At 40.2% G+C, this 22,101-nt stretch overlaps 1 protein-coding gene across 1 annotated transcript; it reads right to left on the minus strand.

The window, feature by feature from the left end:
• Window positions 1-19,984: 19,984 nt before the first annotated feature.
• Window positions 19,985-20,920, minus strand: LOC136121592 (olfactory receptor 7D4-like). Its single transcript, XM_065875503.1, is given in 3 exon segments — window positions 19,985-20,409; window positions 20,412-20,613; window positions 20,615-20,920. Coding segments are annotated over 3 exon segments (933 nt in total).
• Between the last annotated feature and the right edge of the window lie 1,181 nt (window positions 20,921-22,101).

Below are 22,101 nucleotides of genomic sequence, written 5' to 3' on the forward strand. Positions count from 1 at the left end.
GTCAGTTAGTAAAAGGGTTCAGAGGAGAGGTTGGCAAGCTTTTGAACAGGTCCAGATAGTAAGTTCTTGATGCTTTGTGGGCTGTAAGGTACGGAATTACTCAGCTCTGCCTTTGTAGTGGGAGAACAGCCAAAGACCTAAGAAAACAAATGGGCATAGCTGTGATCCCAAGAAACTATTTACAAAAACATGCCTGTGACCAAAGTGTGCCACCTCCTGGTGTAGAAGCTTCAAAAGGTCATTTCAAAATATTTTGAAGGTGATGTTGTGTACATCAAATTGCATTCCATTGGAAAGATGTAAACTTATGACATCCCTTGGTTAGTGTAATAAGTTTGATTACTTGCTTAAGATAGTAATCACCAGGGCTCTCTATTTTAAAGATAGACTTTTCCATAAGAATAAAAGCATCTATGTGGGGTGATATTTTGATACTCAGAATCTTTTTCCCCTAGCAGTTGTTTTAGTATCTGTTAATAACCTGCAGTAAATAAGTTTCTAGGATGTTTTTCTAGGTCAAAGGCAAGTATACATTTACTTTTGTTGGCTATTACAAATTCCCTTCCATAGATCTTGTGCCATTTTGTAGTTTCTGATCAACTTTAAAAAAATATCTAAAATTATGGAGAAACATAAGGAACAAATTTTAGTTTTTTTAAAAAATTTTTCCATTTTGTTATGGTTCATTATCAGAAATAATGGATACCTCTGAGTTTCTTGGTGGAGAATCCATCACACCTAAAACATGAAAATTATGTAGTATTCAGTATCTAATAAAAGGGAAGAGGAACAGTGGAATCAACAAATATTTAATAATAGTGATGACAGTTGCTTGGCTCTGGTTAAGATTTCCTTTTAAGTGTAACAAATTTTAGTTTTAACTTCAAGACACTTGTTTTCAAAAATAATATCCTATCCACTTTCAGTTTTTTAAAAAAATTTATTGAAGTATAGTTGATCTACAATGTTAATTTCTCCTGTACAGCAAAGTGACTCAGTTGCATATGTATGTGTGTCTGTGTGTGTGTGTGTGTGTGTATATATATACACACATATATATATATACAAACACTTTTTCATATACTTTTCCATTATGGTTTATCACAGGATATTGAATATAATTCCCTGTGCATAGGACCTTGTTGTTCATCCATCCTACTAGTTTGCATCTGGTAATCCCAAACTCTCAATCCTTCCTTCCCCCAACCCCTTCCCCCCTTGGCAACCACAAATCTGCTCTCTGTTTTTTTTTTTTTTTTGTAGATATGTTCCTTTGTGTTGTATTTCAGACTCCACAGATAAGTGATATCATATAGTATGTGTCTTTCTCTTTCTGACTTTGCTGCAAATGACATTATTTTTATGGCTGAGTAATATCCCATTGTATGTATATACCATATCTTCTTTATTCATTCGTCTGTCAATGGACATTTAGGTTGTTTCCATGTCTTTGCTACTGTAAATAGTGCTGCTACAAACATAGCGGTGCATGTACCTTTTTTTTTTTTTTGCAGTACACGGGCCTCTCACCGCTGCGGCCCTTCCCGCTGCGGAGCACAGGCTCCAGACGCGCAGGCCCAGCGGCCATGGCTCACGGGCCCAGTCGCTCCACGGTACGTGGGATCCTCCCGGACTTGGGCATGAACCCGTGTCCCCTGCATCGGCAGGTGGACTCTCAACCACTGCGCCACTAGGGAAGCCCTGCATGTATCTTCTTGAATTATAGTTTTGCCTGGATATATACCCAGGAGTGGGATTGCTGGATCATATGGTAACTCTACTTTTAGTTTTTGAGGAACCTCCATACTATTTTCCATAATGCCTGTACCAAATTACATTCCCACCAACAGTGTAAGAGGGTTCACTTTTCTCCACACCCTCTCCAACATTTATTATTTGTAGACTTTATAATGATGGCCATTCTGACTGGTGTGAAGTGGTACCTCATGTTGTTTTGATTTGCATTTCTCTAATAATTAGTGATGATGAGCATCTTTTCATGTGCCTATTGGCCATCTGTATGTCTGCTTTGGAGAAATGTCTATTTAGGTCTTCTGCCCATTTTTCGATTGGGTTGTTTGTTTTTTGTTATTGAGTTGTATGAGCTGTTTGCATATTTTGGAAATTAAGCACTTGTTGGTTGCATCATTTGCAAATAATTTCTCCCAGTCCATAGGTTGTCTTTTCATTTTGTTTATGGTTTCTTTTGCTGTGCAAAAGCTTATAAGTTTGATTAGGTCCTATTTGTTTATTTTTCCTTTTATTTCTATTGCTTTGGGAAACTGACCTAAGGAAACATTGGTAATATTTATGTCAGAAAATGTTTTGCCTGTGTTCTCTTCTAGGAGTTTTATGGTGTCATGTCTTATATTTAAGTCTTTAAGCCAGTTTGAGGTTATTTTTGTGTATGGTGTGTGGGTGTGTTCTAAATTCACTGATTTTACATGCTTCTGTCCAACCTTTCCAACACCACTTGCTGAGTAGACTATCTTTTTCTCATTGTATATTCTCACCTCCTTTGTCGAAGGTGTGTAGGTTTATTTCTTGGCTCTTTATTCTGTTCCATTGATCCGTATGTCTGTTTTGGTGCCAGTACCATGCTGTTTTGATTACTGTAGCTTTTAGTATTGTCTGAAGTCTGGGAGGGTTATGCTTTCTGCTTTGTTCTTTTTTCTCAGGTTTGCTTTGGCAATTCTGGGTCTTTTATGGTTCCATATAAATTTTAGGATTATTTGTTCTAGTTCTGTGAAAAATGTCATGGGTAATTTGATAGGGATTGCATTAAATCTGTAGATTGCTTTGGGTAGTATGGCCATTTAAACAATATTAATTCTTCCAATCCAAGAGCATGGGATATCTTTCCATTTCTTTGAAGCATCTTCTATATGATTTATTAATGGTTTTAGTTCTCAGCACGTAAGTCTTTCACCTCCTTGGTGAGGTTTATTCCTAAGTATTTTTTTGGATGTGATTTTAAAAGGGATTGTTTGCTTACATTCCCTTTCTGATACTTCATTGTTAACATAAAGAAATGCTTCTGATTTCTGTACGTTAATCTTGTATCCTGCTACCTTACTGAATTCATTTATCAGTTCTAGTAGTTTTTGTGTGGAGTCTTTAGGGTTTTCTATATATAGTATTGTGTCATCTGCATATAAATGACAATTTTACCTCTTCCCTACCAATTTGAATACATTTTATCTCTTTTTCATGTCTGATTGCTGTGGCTAGGACTTCCAATACTATGTTGAAGAGAAGTGGTGAGAGTGGGTATCCTTGTCTTGCTTCAAATTTTACCGGGAAGGCTTTCAGCTTTTATTATATTGGCTGTGGGTTTGTCATAAAAAGCTTTTATTATGTTGAGATATGTTTCTTCTATACCCACTTTGGTAAGAGTTTTTGTCATGAATCAATGTTGAATTTTATCGAATGTTTTTTCTTCATCTATTGAGGTGATCATGTGGTTTCTGTCTTTTGTTGATGTGGTGTATCACGTTGATTGATTTGTGTATGTTGAACCATCCTTGTGACCCTGGGATGAATCTAACTTGGTCAAGGTATATGATCTTTTTTTATGTGTTGTTGGATTCGGTTTGCTAATATTTTGTTGAGAATTTTTGCATCAGTATAAAAGATATTGGCCTGTAATTTTCTTTTTTGGTATTGTCTTTATCTGGTTTTGGTATCAGGGCGATGGTGGCTTCATAGAATGTCTTTGGGAGTGTTCCTTTGTCTTCAGTCTTTTAGAAGAGTTTGAGAAGGATCAGTATAAATTCTTCTATGTTTAGTAGAATTCTCTTGTGAAGCCATCTGGCCCTGGACTTTTGTTTGTAGAGAGTTTTGTTTGTTTGTTTGTTTGTTTTTAAATTACAGATTTTACTTCACTTCTAGTGATTGATCTCTTCCAGTTATGTATTTCTTCTTGATTCAGTTATGGTGAGCTGTATGTTTCTAGAAAGTTGTCCGTTTCTTCTAGGTTGTCAAATTTTGGGGCATATAATTGTTTGTAGTATTCTTTTCTTTTTCTTTTTTTTTATATTTCTGTGATATCAGTTGTGATTTCTCTTTCATTTTTATTTTGTTTATTTGTGTCTTCTCTCTTTTCTTCATGGTGAGCCTGGCCAGAGGTTTGTCAATTTTGTTTACCTTTTCAAAGAACCAGCTCTTAGTTTTATTAATTTTTTTCTATTGTTTTTTAATCTGTATTTTATTTATTTTTTCTCTGATCTTTATTATGTCCTTCCTTCTGCTAACTCTAGGTTTTGTTTTTTCTTCTTTTTCTAATTCTTTTAGGTGGTGACTTCGGTTGTTTATTTGAGATTTTTCTTGTTTCTTAAAGAAGACCCAGCTCTAACTTACCTCTAAGAACTGCTTTTGCTGCATCCCATAGATATTGTATGGTGTTTTCATTGTCATTTGCCTCAAGGTATTTTTAAATATCTTCTTTGATTTCATCATTGACCCATTGGTTTTTTAGTAGCATGTTGTTTAGTCTCCATGTAATTGATTTCTTCTTGATTCTTTTTCTATGGTTGATTTCTAGGTTCATGTCACTGTGGTCAGAAAAGATTCTTGAAATAATTTCTATACTCTTAAATTTGTTGAGGCTTGTTTTCTGCCCTAGTATGTGGTCAGTCCTAGAGAATGTTCCATGTACACTTGAAAAGAATGTGTATTCTGTCTTTTTTGGACGTAATGTCCTGAAAATATCATTTAAGTCTAACTGTTCTTTTGTATCATTTAGGATCTCTGTTGTCTTACTGATTTTCCATCTTGAAGATCTGTCCATTGATGTGAATGGGGTGTTAAACTCTCCTATTATTATTATACTCCCATCAGTTTCTTCCTTTATGTCTGTTAGTATTTGTTTATGTATTTGAGTGCTCCTATATTCGTTGATGAGTGTAATATCCTCTCCTTGTGTCAATCCTTTTATCATTGGATAGTGTTCTTTATCTTTCTTTATAGCCTTTGTTTAAAAGTGTATTTTGTCTGATATGAGTATTGTGACCCTCATTTTCTTGTCATTTCTGTTTGCAGGAAATATCTTTTTCCATCCCCTCACTCTCAATCTATGTGTATCCTTTGCCCTAAAGTGGGTCTCTTGTAGGCAGCATATTGTAGGCTCTTGTTTTTTTTTTTTTTTATCCAATCTGTCACTCTGTGTCTTTTGATTGGAGCCTTTAGTCCATTGACATTAAATGTAATTATTAATAGGTATGTATTTATTGCCATTTTAAACATTGTTTTCTTATTGATTTTATATTTCTTCTTTGTTCCTTTTTTTTTCCTTTTGTGGTTTGATGATTTTCTTTTGTATTATGCTTATGTTCTTTTCTGTTTTTGTGAATCTATTGTATATTTTTGATTCATGGTTACCCTGCTTTTCAAGTATGTTAACACTTTCCTATATCTACTTGCCTTAGACAGGTAATCATATAGGCTCCAACATTCTAGAAAAAAAATCTACATTTTTAATTCTCCTCCCCTACATTTTATGATTTTGATGCCCTCTTTTACATCTTCATGTTTATCCTTTTGCTGTTCATTGTGGGCATCATCGTTTTCACGTAAATTTTTTTTAAAATCTGTGTACTGGCTTATTTAAGTGATTTACTTTCCAATTTTGATTTTCTCTTATAGATTCTTACTTCTTTTCCATTTAGAGAAGATCTTTAAATATTTCCTTTAGGATAGATTTAGTATTGCTGTATTTGTTTAGTTTTTGCTTGTCTGAGAAATTCTTTATATCTCCTCCTATTCTAAGTGATAATCTTGCTGGGTAGAGTATCCTAGGTTGCAGATTTTTCCCTTTCTGGACTTTGAATATATCTTTCCACTCCCTTTTGGCCTGCAACATTTCTGTAGAGAAATCAGCTGATATCCTTATGGGGGTTTTCTTGTAATTAACTCTTTGTTTTTCTCCTGCTGCCTTTACAATCGTCTCTTTAACTTTTGCCATTTTTTATTATAATATGTCTTGGTATGGGTCTATTTGGGTTTATCTTGTTTGGGACCCTCTGTTCTTCCTGTGCATAGATATCTGTTTCCTTTAGGTTTGGGAACTTTTCAGCCATAATTTCTTCAAATACATTTTCAATCCCCTTTTCTTCTTTCTTCTCCTTCTGGGATCCCTATTGTGCATAGATTGGCATGCTTTATATTATGTCTTAGTTCTCTTATAGTGTTTTCTTTTGGCTTTCTGCTGGCTGTTCTGATTGGGAGATTTCCATTATTGTATCTTCCAGATCTCTTATTCATTTTTCTGCATTATTCATTCTGCTTATTCATTGTCTTTAGCTCAGCTTTTGTCTTGGTGAATGAATTTTCTAATTTTTCTTGGCTCCTGCTTATAGTTTCTAGTTCCTTTTTACAGTAATCTGCATTTCTATCAGTAGTCCTCAAATCCTTCAATATTTTATCTCCTTTTTGACCTCAGTGTCTATTAGACTGAAGAGGTCTCTTGTACTGTTTGTTCTTTCAGGGGAATTCTCTTGATCTTTTAATTGGGAGTGGTTCCTCTGCTTCATTTCACTTATATTTTTCTTGATCTATGAGCTTAGGAGAAACAATTATTTACTGTGGTCTTGGAGGGCTATTTTTATGTGGCAGCATCCTTGGATAGCCTGTGTAGGTTTAATATTTTTTGGTGCGAGAGCTGTTTTCAGTGTGGATGCCTGCTGCCTCTTTCCTCAGTGTACGCTGGCCATTATCCCTTTGATAGGAGGAGTAACTGGTGTTGTGGTGACCACAGCCTGCACTGGATATTGAGTGGTGCCTCCTCTTTGCTCTGCGGTTGTCACTGCCATGTCAGGGGCCTATTCCCTAGTTGTTGAATAGAAACCCCTAGATCCATTTCTGAGTTGCACTTCTGATCTGTGGTTTGAGGTGGATGGGATTGGAGCCCTCCCACTGGGAGAGAAGCCACTGAATATACCTCTGCCAGAGGTGTTCACTGGTGAGTATGCTCTGTTGTGTCACCTGTCATCTGTTGTGTGGGCTCACAAAGTACACTGTTGTTGGCACTGCCCTCAGCCCCATGTCAACCTTGGAGATGCTGGCAGTTAGCCCTGGTGTCCCTCAGGTATTGTTTTCACAAGGCCACCAGCACAGATCCACTGAAGTCAGGTCCCAGGACTGTAATAGTCATGCACTGGGACCTACTGTGGGAGCTATGGAGACAGCTTAGACCCTGGCCTGGCCCAGCCCCTGCATGCATGTGTCCACGAAGCCCACAACTGCTAGGGCCAGTCCTGTCCCAGCTGCAGGAGTACTCATACACTCAGATGTCCTGCAGATGCTGAATTTACAAAGCTGGTGGTGGAGGTGTAAATCTGCAGCTCATGCTGCCCAGGAGAGAGATTTCATCCCTGCTTCCCAAGTCGTACGGTCCCTGGGGCTCAGCTGTGGTTTCAGCCTCACCTCTGTAAGTGGGCAACCCACTAGCAGCTGGGGAGCAGGAACCCCTGAGGCGGTGATAGGGGCATGCTTCCCGGAGCCCGCATAAGCAGGAGCTGACACATGGAGAAACAGGCTGTAATGGCATCCGTTTCCCTTCCTTCATGTGAAATGAACCCATTACTTTCTTCCTGATGGGAAGCTTGGCTCACCACCCCCTTTTCTGGCTGCAGGTGAGACAAGGCTACTCTGGCTTTTCACAGTAGTAGTGTGTATTTATGTGAGATTTCTTGAGTGTGCAGGGATATTTGGGAATTTCGAGCTAGAGTGGAATGACTTCCAGGCAGTGGCTGGGAGAATTATGATTATCTCTGGGTGCTCATGCCTTCTTTCTTTTCTTCTAGGTGTTGTTTCTAAGGATAGTTTCTGCCTTTCTGAGGAAAAGATAAGGCAGACAGGATGATGGCTGAGTGTTTGAGAAATTGTTCTCGGTTAAGGAGACAGTGTGGGTAAGAAGAAAATGTATTCTTCTACAAAATGACCTACTGCATCCACCAGATGGACACATTTTGTTTTGGTAGACCTGTGTCCAGAGCTTCTTAAAGAAATAAAGTCATTGCAAACTGAATCCCTGATGAATTCCCTCCGAAACTGGAGGGTCCTACTGGTGACAGATTACCCTGAATAATCTCAGTATTTCAGTAATTACCTCCTAATATTGCCTCTCATGATGGTGACTGCATATTTTTAATTTTGCTTGGTGTTCTTACATAGTAAGGAAGATGACTGCATTTCTCAAAGAATGTATTCATTGATCAGCGTTTAGAAGTGTCTCCAATTGGCTTAGGTCTGTGCTGCAAGAAGGAAATAAAATGCTTTTAGGCTCATTCTATTGAGATAAGTTCATGTGTTACATGTTCCTTTAGAGCTGTAGCTGAAGGATATCATGAGTGAGTGAGTGTAGATAGAAGAGAACCTAGGACCAGTGTGTCCTGGGGGAGATGATGAGAGACCTTGAGTCCCTCTGTTGACATGGGTCACCGGTCTCCATTCCCCACTGAACATTGGTGGAGGTCTTACTTTACTGAAGCTAGTATGTGTGTGATGGTTTAGAATTCAGTGACCTTCGCTGATGTAGCTGTGGACTTCACCCAGGAAGAATGGACTATACTGGACCCCTTTCAGAGAAAGCTTATAGAGATGTGATGCTGGAGAACTACAAGAACCTGACCACAGCAGGTACAGCTGCCACCATTCTTGTAGCCTCTTAGGGAACAGATGTATATGATGCACCTTCTGTGTTGCATGGTGGGTGATGTTAAATCTGAACACAGTGGAAAGTAACAGACACTGGTCTCTACATGAATGGTTTTCAATTTGGGTGGTTTGTGTAAAAATGTGGTTCTAGGACTAGAGCATCACTATCAGTCTTAGAAATATGCCTTCTCTTTCTCCACTTATTGAATCAAACTTTGGCCTTGGGGCCCAGTCATCTATGTTGTAATAAACACTGGACTTGATTCTCTTGGACACCAAATGTTGACAGTCACTGGTGTATTGATTTCCCCATGTGAACGAACATCTCTTTTTGCACTTCATTTCCCATTTCAAAAAAGTCTTAAGCTTTGTAATTGTGTATAGCAATCTGAACATGGGCTTCACAGGGGCCAGAGAGAAATGATCTTTTTGGAGAACAGAAAGAGGCGAATTTTCATTTTTATCTCTTCTGAAATAATTTTACCACTTTTTTGGAAATACAGGACCTGAGTCATTGGACAGTTTCTCATATTTTGCAGGAGCTTTTTCCATTAATATATCTTTGCTCATGAGCAGGGTATCAATTGTTCAAACTCTCTCTGACCTCTAGGTTGGAACAAGAAGATTTGAGGACAGTGGAGAGAATAGGAGTCCTTCAAAGTGAGTGATTCCCTGGTCAATGAAAATTTCAGTGTCTTTGGAATTATAATAAGGAAACATGAAGTGTTACGAAAACATAACCCTCAGAGTGGGAGAAAATATTTGCAAATGAAGAAACTGACAAAGGATTAATCTCCAAAATTTACAAGCAGCTCATGCAGCTCAATATTAAAAAAAACAAACACCCCAATCCAAAAATGGGCAGAAGACCTAAATAAACATTCCTCCATAGAAGATATACAGATTGCCAACAGACACATGAAAGAATGCTCAACATCATTATCATTAGAGAAATGCAAATCAAAACTACAATGAGATATCATCTCACACCGGTCAGAATGGCCATCATCAAAGAATCTACAAACAAATGCTGGAGAGGGTGTGGAGAAAAGGGAACCCTCTTGCACTGTTGGTGGGAATGTAAATTGATACAGCCACTATGGATACAGTATGGAGATTCCTTAAAAAACTAAAAATAGAACTACCATACGACCCAGCAATCCCACTACTGGGCATATACCCTGAGAAAACCATAATTCAAAAAGAGTCATGTACCAAAATGTTCATTGCAGCTCTATTTACAATAGCCAGGACATGGAAGCAACCTAAGTGTCCATCAACAGATGAATGGGTAAAGAAGATGATGCACATATATACAATGGAATATTACTCAGGCATAAAAAGGAACGAAACTGAGTTATTTGTAGTGAGGCGGATGTACCTAGAGACTGTCATACAGAGTAAAGTAAGTCAGAAAGAGAAAAACAAATACCGTATGCTAACACATATATATGGAATCTAAAAAAAAAAAAAAGAATGGTCATGAAGAACCTAGGGGCAAGACGGGAATAAAGATACATACCTTCTAGAGAATGGACTTGATACGGGGAAGGGCAAGGGTAAGCTGTGACAAAGTGAGAGAGTGGCATGGACATATATACACTACCAAACATAAAATAGATAGCTAGTGGGAAGCAGCCGCATAGCACAGGGAGATCAGCTCGGTGCTTTGTGACCACCTAGAGGGGTGAGATTGGGAGGGAGGGAGATGCAAGAGGGAAGAGATATGGAGACATATGTATAACTGATTCACTTTGTTATAAAGCAGAAACTAACACACCATCTTAAAGCAATTATACTCCAATAAAGATGTTAAAAAAAAATAGAAACATGTCAAGATGTGCTTTCTCTCAAAAGGCTGAGGTCATTGGTCTCTGATGTTTTAGGATATATTCAAATTGTCATACGTACTTACTTCACATTTACTCAAAATTTCCTCTGAGTTCACAAAATGGCTTGTTCTGTTTCTTTTTTAGTTTATCATTTTTATGTATGCTATTTTCCCAAACATCTCTCCTTTCCTTTACTGATAATATTTAGTCTTTTTTCCCCATCATATCTTTTTAATTAGCTACTGTATTTTGACTTTGCATTCCTAGCATTCTTAAACATTTGGCAAACCCAAACTCCTCAAATCTGTTATGTGGTTTTTTTTGGTATCTTTAATTTGGAAGCAAATAAAATGATATTATTTTTAACTTCTTCAACGTACTCTTTGTTTCTGGAAACTCTTATATTATTCTTTTTTTTAATGGGAAATGCAACTTAAAATCAAAGGCTCAACAATTCAGCAGGATATTCTGGGGGGAAAAACATCTGTTGGGATGGAAACAGTAACGTTGGTAAGTTTGAAACATCATATCATTTTTCCAAATTTAGAAAAGAATGGGAATTTTATTAGTTATGGCATGAGCACAAGTGATAGATGTTTGCGATAAGTGGCATTCTCCCAGGGGAGAGCGATGTCTCTGGCGAGGTATTCTGAATACAGTAAGTCCCCTACATATGAACCTTCAAGTTGTGAACTTTCAAAGATGCAAATGTGCGTTTGCATGTCCAATCACGTAAGTTAGTTCACGTGTCTGGCGTATATTGTCACATGCGTTCATCCTCTATAAGTGGTTGTGCTTTTGTGTACTGTACAGTACTGTATACAGTACAGTAGTACAGTATCTTTATTTCAATCCCAGGATGTCTGGAAGGAAGCATAAAAGCAGTGGTGATATAGCTGGTACTTCTAAGAAGTGCCAAGTGTTAACAATGGAAACATACAAGTGAAAATAATTGAGAGAATGGAGTGAGGCTAAAAGATGGTAGACGTCACTTGTTCTTACAACATGAATCATTCAACCATTGGCATGATTCTAAAGAACAAGGACAAGATCATGGATCATGTGAAGTCTGCTGTGCCAATGATGTCAATAATAATATCGAAGAAATGTGGAAAAGTGATGGAGGAGATGGAGAAACCTCTCAGGGTGTGGATGCAGGATCAGCATCAGCGTCGAGTCCTGCTCAGCTTAATGCTGATTCAAGAGAAAGCTAAAAGTCTTTATGAAGACTTGAAGAAGTAACATGGCGAAGAATCAGAGGGCCATGATTCTTCACACCAGGGAAGTCCCCTGAGCAGGTTTTTAATGTGGATGAGACAGGACTGTACTGGAAGAGGATGCCAGACTGAAGTTACATCAGTAAGGAGGAAAAGTTGATGCCAGGCTACAAAGCAGCAAAAGGTAGGCTAAGACTTCCCTGGTGGCACAGTGGTTAAGAAGCCACCTGCCAATGCAGGGGACACGGGTTCGATCCCTGGTCCGGGAAGATCCCCCATGCCACAGAGCAGCTAAGCCCGTGAGCCACAACTACTGAGCCCACATGCCTAGGGCCTGTGCTCCACAACAAGAGAAGGCACTGCAATGAGATACCCGCACACCGCAATGAAGAGTAGCCCCTGCTTGCCGCAACTAGAGAAAGCTCTTGCACAGCAATGAAGACCCAATGCAGCCAAAAATAAATAAATAAATAAATTTATTTTAAAAAACCCCAAAAGGTAGGCTAACTCTGTTGTTTGGTGGCAGTGCTTCCAGGGATATGAAGCTGAAGCCTCTCTTAGTTTATCATTCAGAGAACCCAAGAGCCCTTAAAAACATAGCCAAGGGCTTTCTTCCTGTTGTGTGGAAGAGTAACCCCAAAGCTTGGGTTACACAGGCCATTTTCCAGGACTGGTTTCTCCACCACTTTATACCGGAGGTAGAGAAATACTGCTTGGAGAAGGATGTCCCTTTTAACATTCTTTTGCTGCTTGACAGTGCTCTGTGCCACCCCCGATTCATGGACCACTTACATCCCAATGTCAAAGTAGTGCACCTGCCACTGAATACTACATCGCTCATCCAACCTATGGACCAGGGAGTTAAAGTGACTTTCAAGAAATGTTACTTATGTCACACTTTTCGTCAGGCAGTAAAGGCAAGTGACAATCAGGAACAATCTTGTGACAATTTTGGAAGGACTGTAACATGTACAAGGCCATAAAAATCATTGTCTTTGCTTGGCATGAGGTTATGGCTATCACCATGAATGGGCTTTGGAAGAACCTTTGCCTGAAGTTTGTTCATGATTTTCATGGATTTGAGAAGGTGGATGAGTAGTCCAAAGAGGTCTTCAGCAACTTAGTGACCCTCAGGGAGAATCTGGAGCTAGATCTGCAAGAGGACAACTTCATTGAACTCCTTACTATAAAACATGAGGAGTTTACTAATGAAGACTAATGATGGAATTGGAGGCCCAGAGAAGGGATGAAGAGAGACAAGAGGAAGAAGAAGTAACTGAAGAACCAAAGAGATTCACCATGCAGGAAGTGGCAAGGGGATTTTCTTATTTATGGAGGCACTGTTAGATTTTGAAGCACAGGACCCGAATGTAGAATGGTACACAAAGGCTGCTGCAGCTGTTCAGAATGCAGTCCAGTGCTACTATGTCATCTATGATGAAGGAAAAAGAGCTATTACGTAGACATCACTGGATCATTTTTTCAAGAGGATAGGTAGAATTGAATCCAGCAAGGAACCAGAACCTGTGCTATCAGCATCAGGCATGAGTGAAATTGCAGCTTGCCCTCCGTCTCCTATTGCTGATGATTCTTCAACTCTACCATCTCCCACCTCCCCTCCCTCCTCCAGTCATTAATTCTTCTTGCCTGTTCACTTGATGCCAGCCCCTGTATGCCAGCTGTTGTACTGTACTACTGTACTTTTCAAGGTACTGTACTGTAAGATTAAAAATGTTTTATTTTTTGTGTTTGTTTTTTATGTATTATTTGTGTAAAAAGTATTATAAGCCTATTACAGTACAGTACTATACAACCGATTGTGTTAGTTGGGTACCTAGGCTAACTTTATTGGACTTATGAATGCGCTCTTGGAGCAGAACTCATTTATATGTAGGGGACTTACTGTATTCTGAATATGATGAATTTGGAGACATCCTGAACCTACCTTGAAACTTGGTCCTTCAGAGTTCCTGGAAGTCCCACTTTCCACATATGTAACTAGGCATTGAGATTTTACAACAGTCCATGAAGCTGTACAGGATTATTTGAAGGTTGGAGTAGATGGAACATCATTCTGGCAGAAGGATTCCATCATTTAACTTGAAAGAAATCAACAGGGCAGAGGTGTATGAACGTAATAGAAATGGTAAAAGTCATCATCATCGTTGTAATGATGTTTCAAGTTTGACATGAGTAAGATCAATTAATGAGTCTGAACAATCTTTGCATCATCATTCATCTGTCCAACCACAGGTAAGAATCCACAATGGACGGGAACTCTATGACTGTGAGCAACATAGGAAAGACTTCAGTGAACACTGGAGAACTCAAAATGGAGGCAACACTTAACGAGCATAATGAGTATGGAAAAAGCTTCCTTACTCCACAGAAGAAAACCTCTACTGTTGAAAAGTATTCTGTGTTTAATCAGTGTGGAAAAGCCATCATCCTGACTCCAGATATTGTGGACGGGAAAACCAGCATTGGAGAGAAAGCTTGGAATGCAGTGATGGTGAGGAAGCCTGTGTGAATCAGCCTTCCTTTCAGGCACAAGTGGTAACTCAGAATGGGGAAAAACCCTGTGAACAGAAGTAACATGGGAGAGCTTCTGTTCACTCCACAAGCTGTGGTACACGTGTACGTGATCACACCACAAAAAAAAGATTATGGGAGAAAGCAGTGTGGGATAGTCTGTAAATATCATACATCCATTAAAATTCACATGGGAACCCACACTGGACAGAAAACCTATAAATGTAAAGAACATGGGAAAGACTTTGTTAGTGCTTATTGGCTTATGGCATAGAAAATCTCATACTGGAGAGAGGCCCTTTATGTGTAAGGAATGTGGGAAAGCCTTCATTAGAGCTTCTCAACTTACTTTGCATATAAAGTCTCATACTGGAGAGGAGCCCTTTATATGTAAGGAATGTGGAAAGTCCTATAGGTATTCCTCATACTGCAAAAAATACATTCTTCTTCACACTGCAGCAACACTGTATAAATGCAGGGAATGTGAGAAGGCCTTCATTAGTTCTAGTCAACTTAGGAAACATGCAAAATCTCATAGTGGAGAGAAGCCCTTCCCATGTGAAGAATGTGGAAAATCCTTTAGAAGTTCCTCCGACCTTAAAATTCACATTCACGTTCACACTGCAATAAAGCCCTACAAATAAGAGGAATGTGGGAAAGCCTTCATTTGGAATGCAGGCCTTTCTAGACATGTACAAACTCACAGTGGAGAAAACCTAAGGATGTAAACAACATGAGAAAGCCTTCAGTTATTGCAATTCCTTTTAGATACATGAAAAACTTACCCTCTAGAAAAATCCTATAAATGAACAATATGTAGGAAAGCCTTTAATTCTCTTATTCCTTTTGTCTTGAAAGAAATTACCTTGTCCTATCGATGTCAGGCACGTAGGAAAGCCATCAGTAGTCCTGATTCACTTGACGTGAAAAGAGCACACTGGAGAGATGTTCTTCAAGCATAAGGAATGTGGGAAAGTCATCCATCTCACAACCCAGCCTGTTAGGGCTCACAGTGAAGCCATACTACTGCGAAACATGGTAAGCACTTTACTGTTTCCTCAGGGAAATATATATTCCTTAAATCTGGGAGATCTTGCAATGCAGAGGAACGCTACTAAGGTAAGATTTGTGGAAAACTGTACTTCTCCTGAATACTTTGATGTTGACTTGAGATCACACTGTGGAGAAGAACATTATGGATGTAAAAATATTGTAGAGTCATCATTTTTTTTTCCATTAGAATGTTACTCATCAGGAGTTCCCTGGCAGTTCCGTGGTTAGGACTCAGTGCTTTCACTGCCGGGGCCTGGATGTGATCCCTGGTCAGGGAACTAAGATCCCGCAACCCATGCAGTGTGGCCAAAAGAAAAAGAGAAGAAAGAAAAAGGAATGTTATTCATCCATTGGACATGGGGTGATTTACAATTAAGAGAAATGAAATGTAGGAAATATGGGAAATGCTACCCTGAGTCTGAAATCTTAGGGTTTCTGTAAAAGGATAGTGTTCCGGTTGGTCCCAAAGATCTATTTCGAACATTTGTCATCTGGCCCTGACCTTTCCTGGGCAGTGGTACGTCTTTCTTTCTCCTCATCGTCAGGCCAGGCCAGTCTAGTTGCTACATCTTCCAGGCCACAGCCTGGCCAAAAGTGGGCCTAGAGGATTCACAGTTAATCCTCTTTGGACCCCCTGGTTTCTCTTTGTTGGGTGGACCTGGTTAAGACATTGCGAAGACAGGGACTGCACATTTTTTCATTGTGTTTCTGTGATTATTTTAAACATTGAGTTGACCTTTAAACCACAGAAGGTTAAAAGATATCAAATAAGGAAATCTGAGGGATAAATGAATAAAAAATAAAAGCAAAACAAAAGAAATAATACCCAAAGGTAGTTCTCTGAGCAGATTCACATTGAGGAGACCCATTAAATACACAGACATTGGAGAACATCTGACTTGGCATTTGCCCTCCGCAAAGATGAGAGGGAGAGAGCAGACCTGTTTCAATTGAATTTTCCCAACTAAGATTTTCTTCAGGTTTCGCAGTAGTTAAGATTTATTCAGAGCTGTTTTTGCAGGGAAATCTTGACATTGTATTTCTAATCTTTTTTGGTTAAAGGTGTAATAGTCCATATTTACTTTCCTGTTCTGCCTTTATCTGCCCCAGAATATTTATGCCACTGTGGGTGTGTATGTAGGACCTTCCTTATTTTCTTGCTTCCTTCATTTCCCTCATATCACTTTTGAAGTGATATATTAATCATTACTTTTTAATCTACCTCCTACATCATATGGGATCGTCTAGGCCTCATACATTTTTTGTATACCTTGCTCATGCCTTCTCAGTTCCTAGCACAGGGACATAACTTATTTGCTGAGAGATTAAAGGAGAATGCCAGAGGGAAGAACTTAAAAGGAGATACAGGCCTCCAGGCTTCTCCAAGTTCCTTCATGGGAACATCAACTGGGTCAACTGAATAAAATATTTCATTCTTTTTCTCTTCATAATGCCCAGCAGCAGTTTATACTGTGTAAGCCATATATAGACTTTAAATTTTTTCTATAACCACAAGAAACCAAAAAGAAATAACTGAGATCTTTTTCTTTTCTTTTTTTTTTTTGGCTGTGATGAGTCTTTGTTGCTACACGCAGGCTTTCCCTAGTTGTGGTGAGCGGGGGCTACTCTTCGTTGTGGTGCGCGGGCTTCTCATTGTGGTGGCTTCTCTTGTTGCAGAGCACGGGCTTCAGTAGTTGTGGCACGTGGGCTCAGTAGTTATGGCTTGCGGGCTCTAGAGTGTAGGCTCAGTAGTTGTGGCGCACGGGCTTAGTTGCTCTGTGGCATGTGGGAGCTTCCCGGACCAGGGCTCGAACTCATGTCCCCTACATTGGCAGGTGGATTCTTAACCACTACACTGCCAGGGAAGCCCCTGAGATCACTTTTAATAAATTTTATTTAACCCAAGATATCCAAAACATTTCAACATAGTAAGTGGTAGTGGAGCTATTTAAATCCTTCATATGGAGTATTCAAAATTCACTGGATATTATATATTCATCAGATGTAACTGATTCGTGTTTAGATCTCAAAAAATTACAGTTGAAAGGATAGCTTCCAATACCCAAAATATTTGCAATAATTGTCTGCATACAGGTGTGAGGCCAGGTGCTCCGGAGCCCTGGGTGCAGATTTAGCCTCGGACTCCGGTGTCCTGAATAGTCATCACATGGCCTCCAGACCTTCCCTCTGACCCAGAGTGCCACGAGTCACCACAGGATGAATACAGCACATCAGTGAAGGGTGTGTGTGTCTGAACACGTTTACTGACCAACTGGAAATATCAAAATATCCATGGATAAGCAAAAAGTGGCACAGTCATACATTTGAATACTATTTTACAATTATAAGGAACAAAATACTGATGTGTGTTTTTCACATGGATAACTATGAAAAATCATTCTGCTAAGTGAAAGAAGCCAGATACAAAAGATCATCTATTGTATGATTCCATTTATATAACAGAGCTAGAAAAGGCCAGTTTATAGAGACAGAAGCAAATAAGTGGTCGCCTAGGACTGAGGTGGCAGTTGATGTTACCTGCAAATGGGCACAGGGGAACTTTCTAGGGTGATAGAAATGTTCTAAAACTGGATTGTGGTGATGATTGCATAAGTAAAAATTTATCAAAACTATTGCCCTTATGCTTTAAATGGCTGAATTTCATGATATATAAATTATCCCTCAATAAAGCTATTACACAAAATTTTTTAAAGTTTTATTCTGGACTCACTCAAGGTGAATTGAAAAGTTCTACCTTTGTTTTCAGCATGCATTATTACACACCAATATTATTATGGTTACCACTCTAAACTGCAACATGTTTACCTCTTTGGTCCCCAGTTTTGTTCATATGAAGTAGGCAATAAAAACACTATGGATTAAACTTAGTGGAATCAAATTGAATTAAAGCCACACTGAATATCTTTCTCCCAAGGGGGGAAAGCGGGGGGTGGCTGTGGGATGAATTGGGAGATTGGGATTGACATATATACACTAATATGCATAAAATAGATAACTAATGAGAACCTGCTGCAGAAAAAAATAAATTTAAAAAACCCACTATGGATTAAATTTAGTGGAATCAAATTCAATTAAAGCCCCACTGAATGTTTTTCCTTACTAATAAATTACGATTTTCCAGTAATTTGAAGATCTTACTATATACCCAGTATTTGTTTTTGTCATTTTTGCCCCCAGAGTCCTTAGTTCCATTCATGGCATTGTTTGGATATTCTTAATAGTCTTCATCACGTGCCTCAGCTTTGGTTCCTCGGAAGCAGGTGCCGAATCAAGGATTTATGTCGAAGCACATTATTGGAAGGAGCAAGGACCATGGAACACAGGTTAGAGAAAAGGGAAGTGACACAGGGCAGAAAACACATCCAATAAAGCTCATCTTAAGCTAGCTTGCACACGAGTGAGCAGAGTTTTCATCCTGTAGGGAAATTCTGGAAAATGGCACAAAATCCAAACTTCAGAATGATCCCAGCCAAGGGGTGAAGAAGACGGTATACCCCACACCTGTCCATCAAGAACTGTCCCTCATGGGGCATAATTCTCTGGCAGGTCTGCCGTCACACATTGGGAAAAGTAGGTTCTACCTGGTGCTGACAGTGGCAGTCAGGCTGCTGTGCAGTGGGGATGGTGAAGGTATCCCAGGGAATGTAGGAGAAATGCTGACAGCTTCTACCACTCCACCCTTTGCTGCAGACTCAATTCTATCAATATTCTTCTCAAAAAGTGGACTAAGTTCTGAAAACACTCCACAGGTGTGTGATTACCACTCCTGCTGGCACCTCCAAAGAGTGCCCTCCCCCCAAATAAGCCACAAGAGAAAACAAGTTTTATTCTATTGCATTCATTATTAGATGTTTTAGGATATTGGGGTGTATCTTAAAACTGCAATGATAGCAAATAAAGGTCCAGCAAAACAAAAGAAAGAGGAAAGGAAGGGAGGGAGGGGGAGGGAGGGAGGAAGAAAGAAGGCAAAGAATGAAGCAATATCTCATAATTATTCTATGCTATATACTTCTATGAATCATGTGAAAAAACTAACTCAAAACTAGATTCACACTCTTGAAGCTGAAAATCTGTTTTCAGGAAAATGTTGGATAGCAAAGTTAGGAATGTGGGCATAGTGTTAGGTTTTCAGGGTAGACTTCATTCCATTCCCAATCTGTTTGAAAAATGAGATAAATGAGAGAAAACACCTTTTGAAATTTTGTCAAGATAACATAAAACGTACACAGAACAAGAACAGCCTTGGTATGTGAAGCACTTTGGTTATGACTGTTGTGTGATTTTCATTCCATTTCTTCCAGAGAAAAGCAAACACACAAAAAAATTAACGTGAAGAACATGAACATTTGAGAGGAAAATTCGGGGGGAAACCATGCCATATGTGGTATAAGTGCTTCAAACCTAATGTTGGAAATCGCCAGAATGGCTGTAAGAAACCCAGCCCAAGATGGAAATGTATGGGCTCCAAATAAGAAGCAAAAGTCAAAAGAAATTACTGAGGAGGGTGTTGAGCAGAAACTAATACAAACACAAATAAAAGCAAAGTCATAGGTGCTTTGAGAATGGAAGAAATGAAGCTTGTCTTTTAAGGGAAAAGAAAATCAGGAGATATAAATTCACAAAATTTGTTTTTGCAGCCCGCAGTGTCCACTTAGTTCTGAGGCCAGTGGCCCCTCACAGACAAGTGGTACCTAAACCAAGGAGCCTTCCCAGGGCCCCCTTCACATCCTTGTTCCTCAGGCTGTAGATGAAGGGGTTCAGCATGGGGGTGAGCACGGTGTACATCACTGAGGCGATGGAGCTTCTCTGGGGAGGATGGGTCACAGCAGAAGTGAGATAGATCCCCACGCCTGTCCCATAGAACAAGGAAACCACAGAGAGGTGAGACCCACAGGTGGAAAATGCTTTATATTTTCCCGCTGCAGAGGAGATTCTCATTAAAGAGGAGACAATTCGAGAGTAAAAGAGGATTCCAATGAGGGCAAACACACCCAGTAGGGCAGTGGCCACAAACAAGAAGATGTTATCGATGAGGATGTCAGAGCAGGCCACCTTGAGAATCTGAGCCAGTTCACAGAAGAAATGTGGAATTTCAGTGCAGTACAGAAGTTCAGCCGCCTCAACAGTAGAATATGAATCAGGGGAACCCAGAAAATGATGAGCCAACACATCAGAACCAGGAGGCCACAGAAGCGGGGGTTCATGATGACCATGTAGCGCAGGGGATGGCAGATGGCCACAAACCGGTCATAGGCCATCACAGTCAGGAGAAAACTATCCATTACAGTAAAAATCAAAAAAAAAATACACCTGAGTGAGGCACCCTATGTAGGAGATGCCTTTGCTCTGTGTCTGGATGTTCACTAGCATCCTTGGGACAATGGTGGAGATGAAACAGATGTCAACAAAGGACAGGTTGGCGAGGAAGAAGTACATGGGGGTGTGGAGGTGGGGGTCTGAGTTGACGGCCAGGATGATGAGCAGGTTCCCCAGCACAGCGACCAGGTTCATGGACAGGAACACTCCAAAGAGGAGGGGCTGCAGGTCAGGATCGTCTGAGAGGCCCAGGAGGAGGAACTGTGATACTCCTGTATGGTTTCCTGCTCCCATGTCGCTGGTGCGTCTGCTGGGGAAGGAGGCAAAAGCAACATTCAATGAACAGCCAAATGGCACCTCAGCTAGTCATCACTTATGATTCCACCTTTAGGTCGATATCCTTCACCCTCTATTAGTCCTTCCAATGACAGTGATTCACTCAGCCAAATGGTAGACCATTTCCATTTAAAATATATTTATTTAGCTGTTTTAAAATATAGAAGAAAAAATATTTTTATCTCCTACTCACTGGTTTTTTTTTTTTTTTTTGCGGTACGCGGGCCTCTCACTGTTGTGGCCTCTCCCGTTGTGGAGCACAGGCTCTGGACACGCAGGCTCAGTGGCCATGGCTCACGGGCCCAGCCGCTCCGCGGCATGTGGGATCTTCCCAGACCAGGGCACGAACCCGTGTCCCCTGCATTGGCAGGCAGACTCTCAACCACTGCGCCACCAGGGAAACCCTAAAACAGTATTTTTAAATGCCCACATGCAGGGTCACTCCTGTAGGTGGCCGGCACAGGGAGGTCTGTAGCCTCACAAGCACAGCTGCCTCAGCCATTCAGAAACAGAAACACCCTGTTTCAAGGCAGGCACCAGAGGGTAGGCCAAAAGCAGTGGGTCATGCAGGGAGAGCATCGGACACACATCACTGAGAGCGGGTGGTCGGGGAGGGAAGATGGGCTTTGACACCAATCAGCCACCAAGAAGTGCTTCAAGGAAGAAGCCCACACAATATAGTGTTCTGTGTTCCCAGCTGAGGGGAGCCCAGTAGCTCCTGGAGCTGCCCTTGTAGATATTTGGGCTCCAATCTGCCTGGCTGCTGAGGCATCACATGGCCTTCCAGGCCAGCGCAGGGGCCTGGTGCCCAGAGTCACCATGGGCTGAACGGTGTACCTGTCTAAACATGTTCCGTGACCAAGAGCTCTGGGCTTTGCTCTAGAGACAAGACGTGATAGATTCAGGTGGAAGTATATTCCTAACCTGTCCCTTAACTTTTCCATGAACATTGAGATAAGAATGATGAAATTGATTCCACTGACGAAAGTGATTCGTAATGGTGAAAGGCGCTGTGTTCCAATGGGTGACAAGTGAACTGGTTCAGAAGCTCAGGGTGCAGATCTCTCCTCCCCTCATGGAGCACAAACACAAGCTGACCCTGCTCCACCCTTCACTCTAATGAATAATCTTCCCCACTC

This window comes from Phocoena phocoena, chromosome 3 (genome assembly GCF_963924675.1).
Source record: "Phocoena phocoena chromosome 3, mPhoPho1.1, whole genome shotgun sequence".
Classification (NCBI taxonomy): domain Eukaryota; kingdom Metazoa; phylum Chordata; class Mammalia; order Artiodactyla; family Phocoenidae; genus Phocoena; species Phocoena phocoena.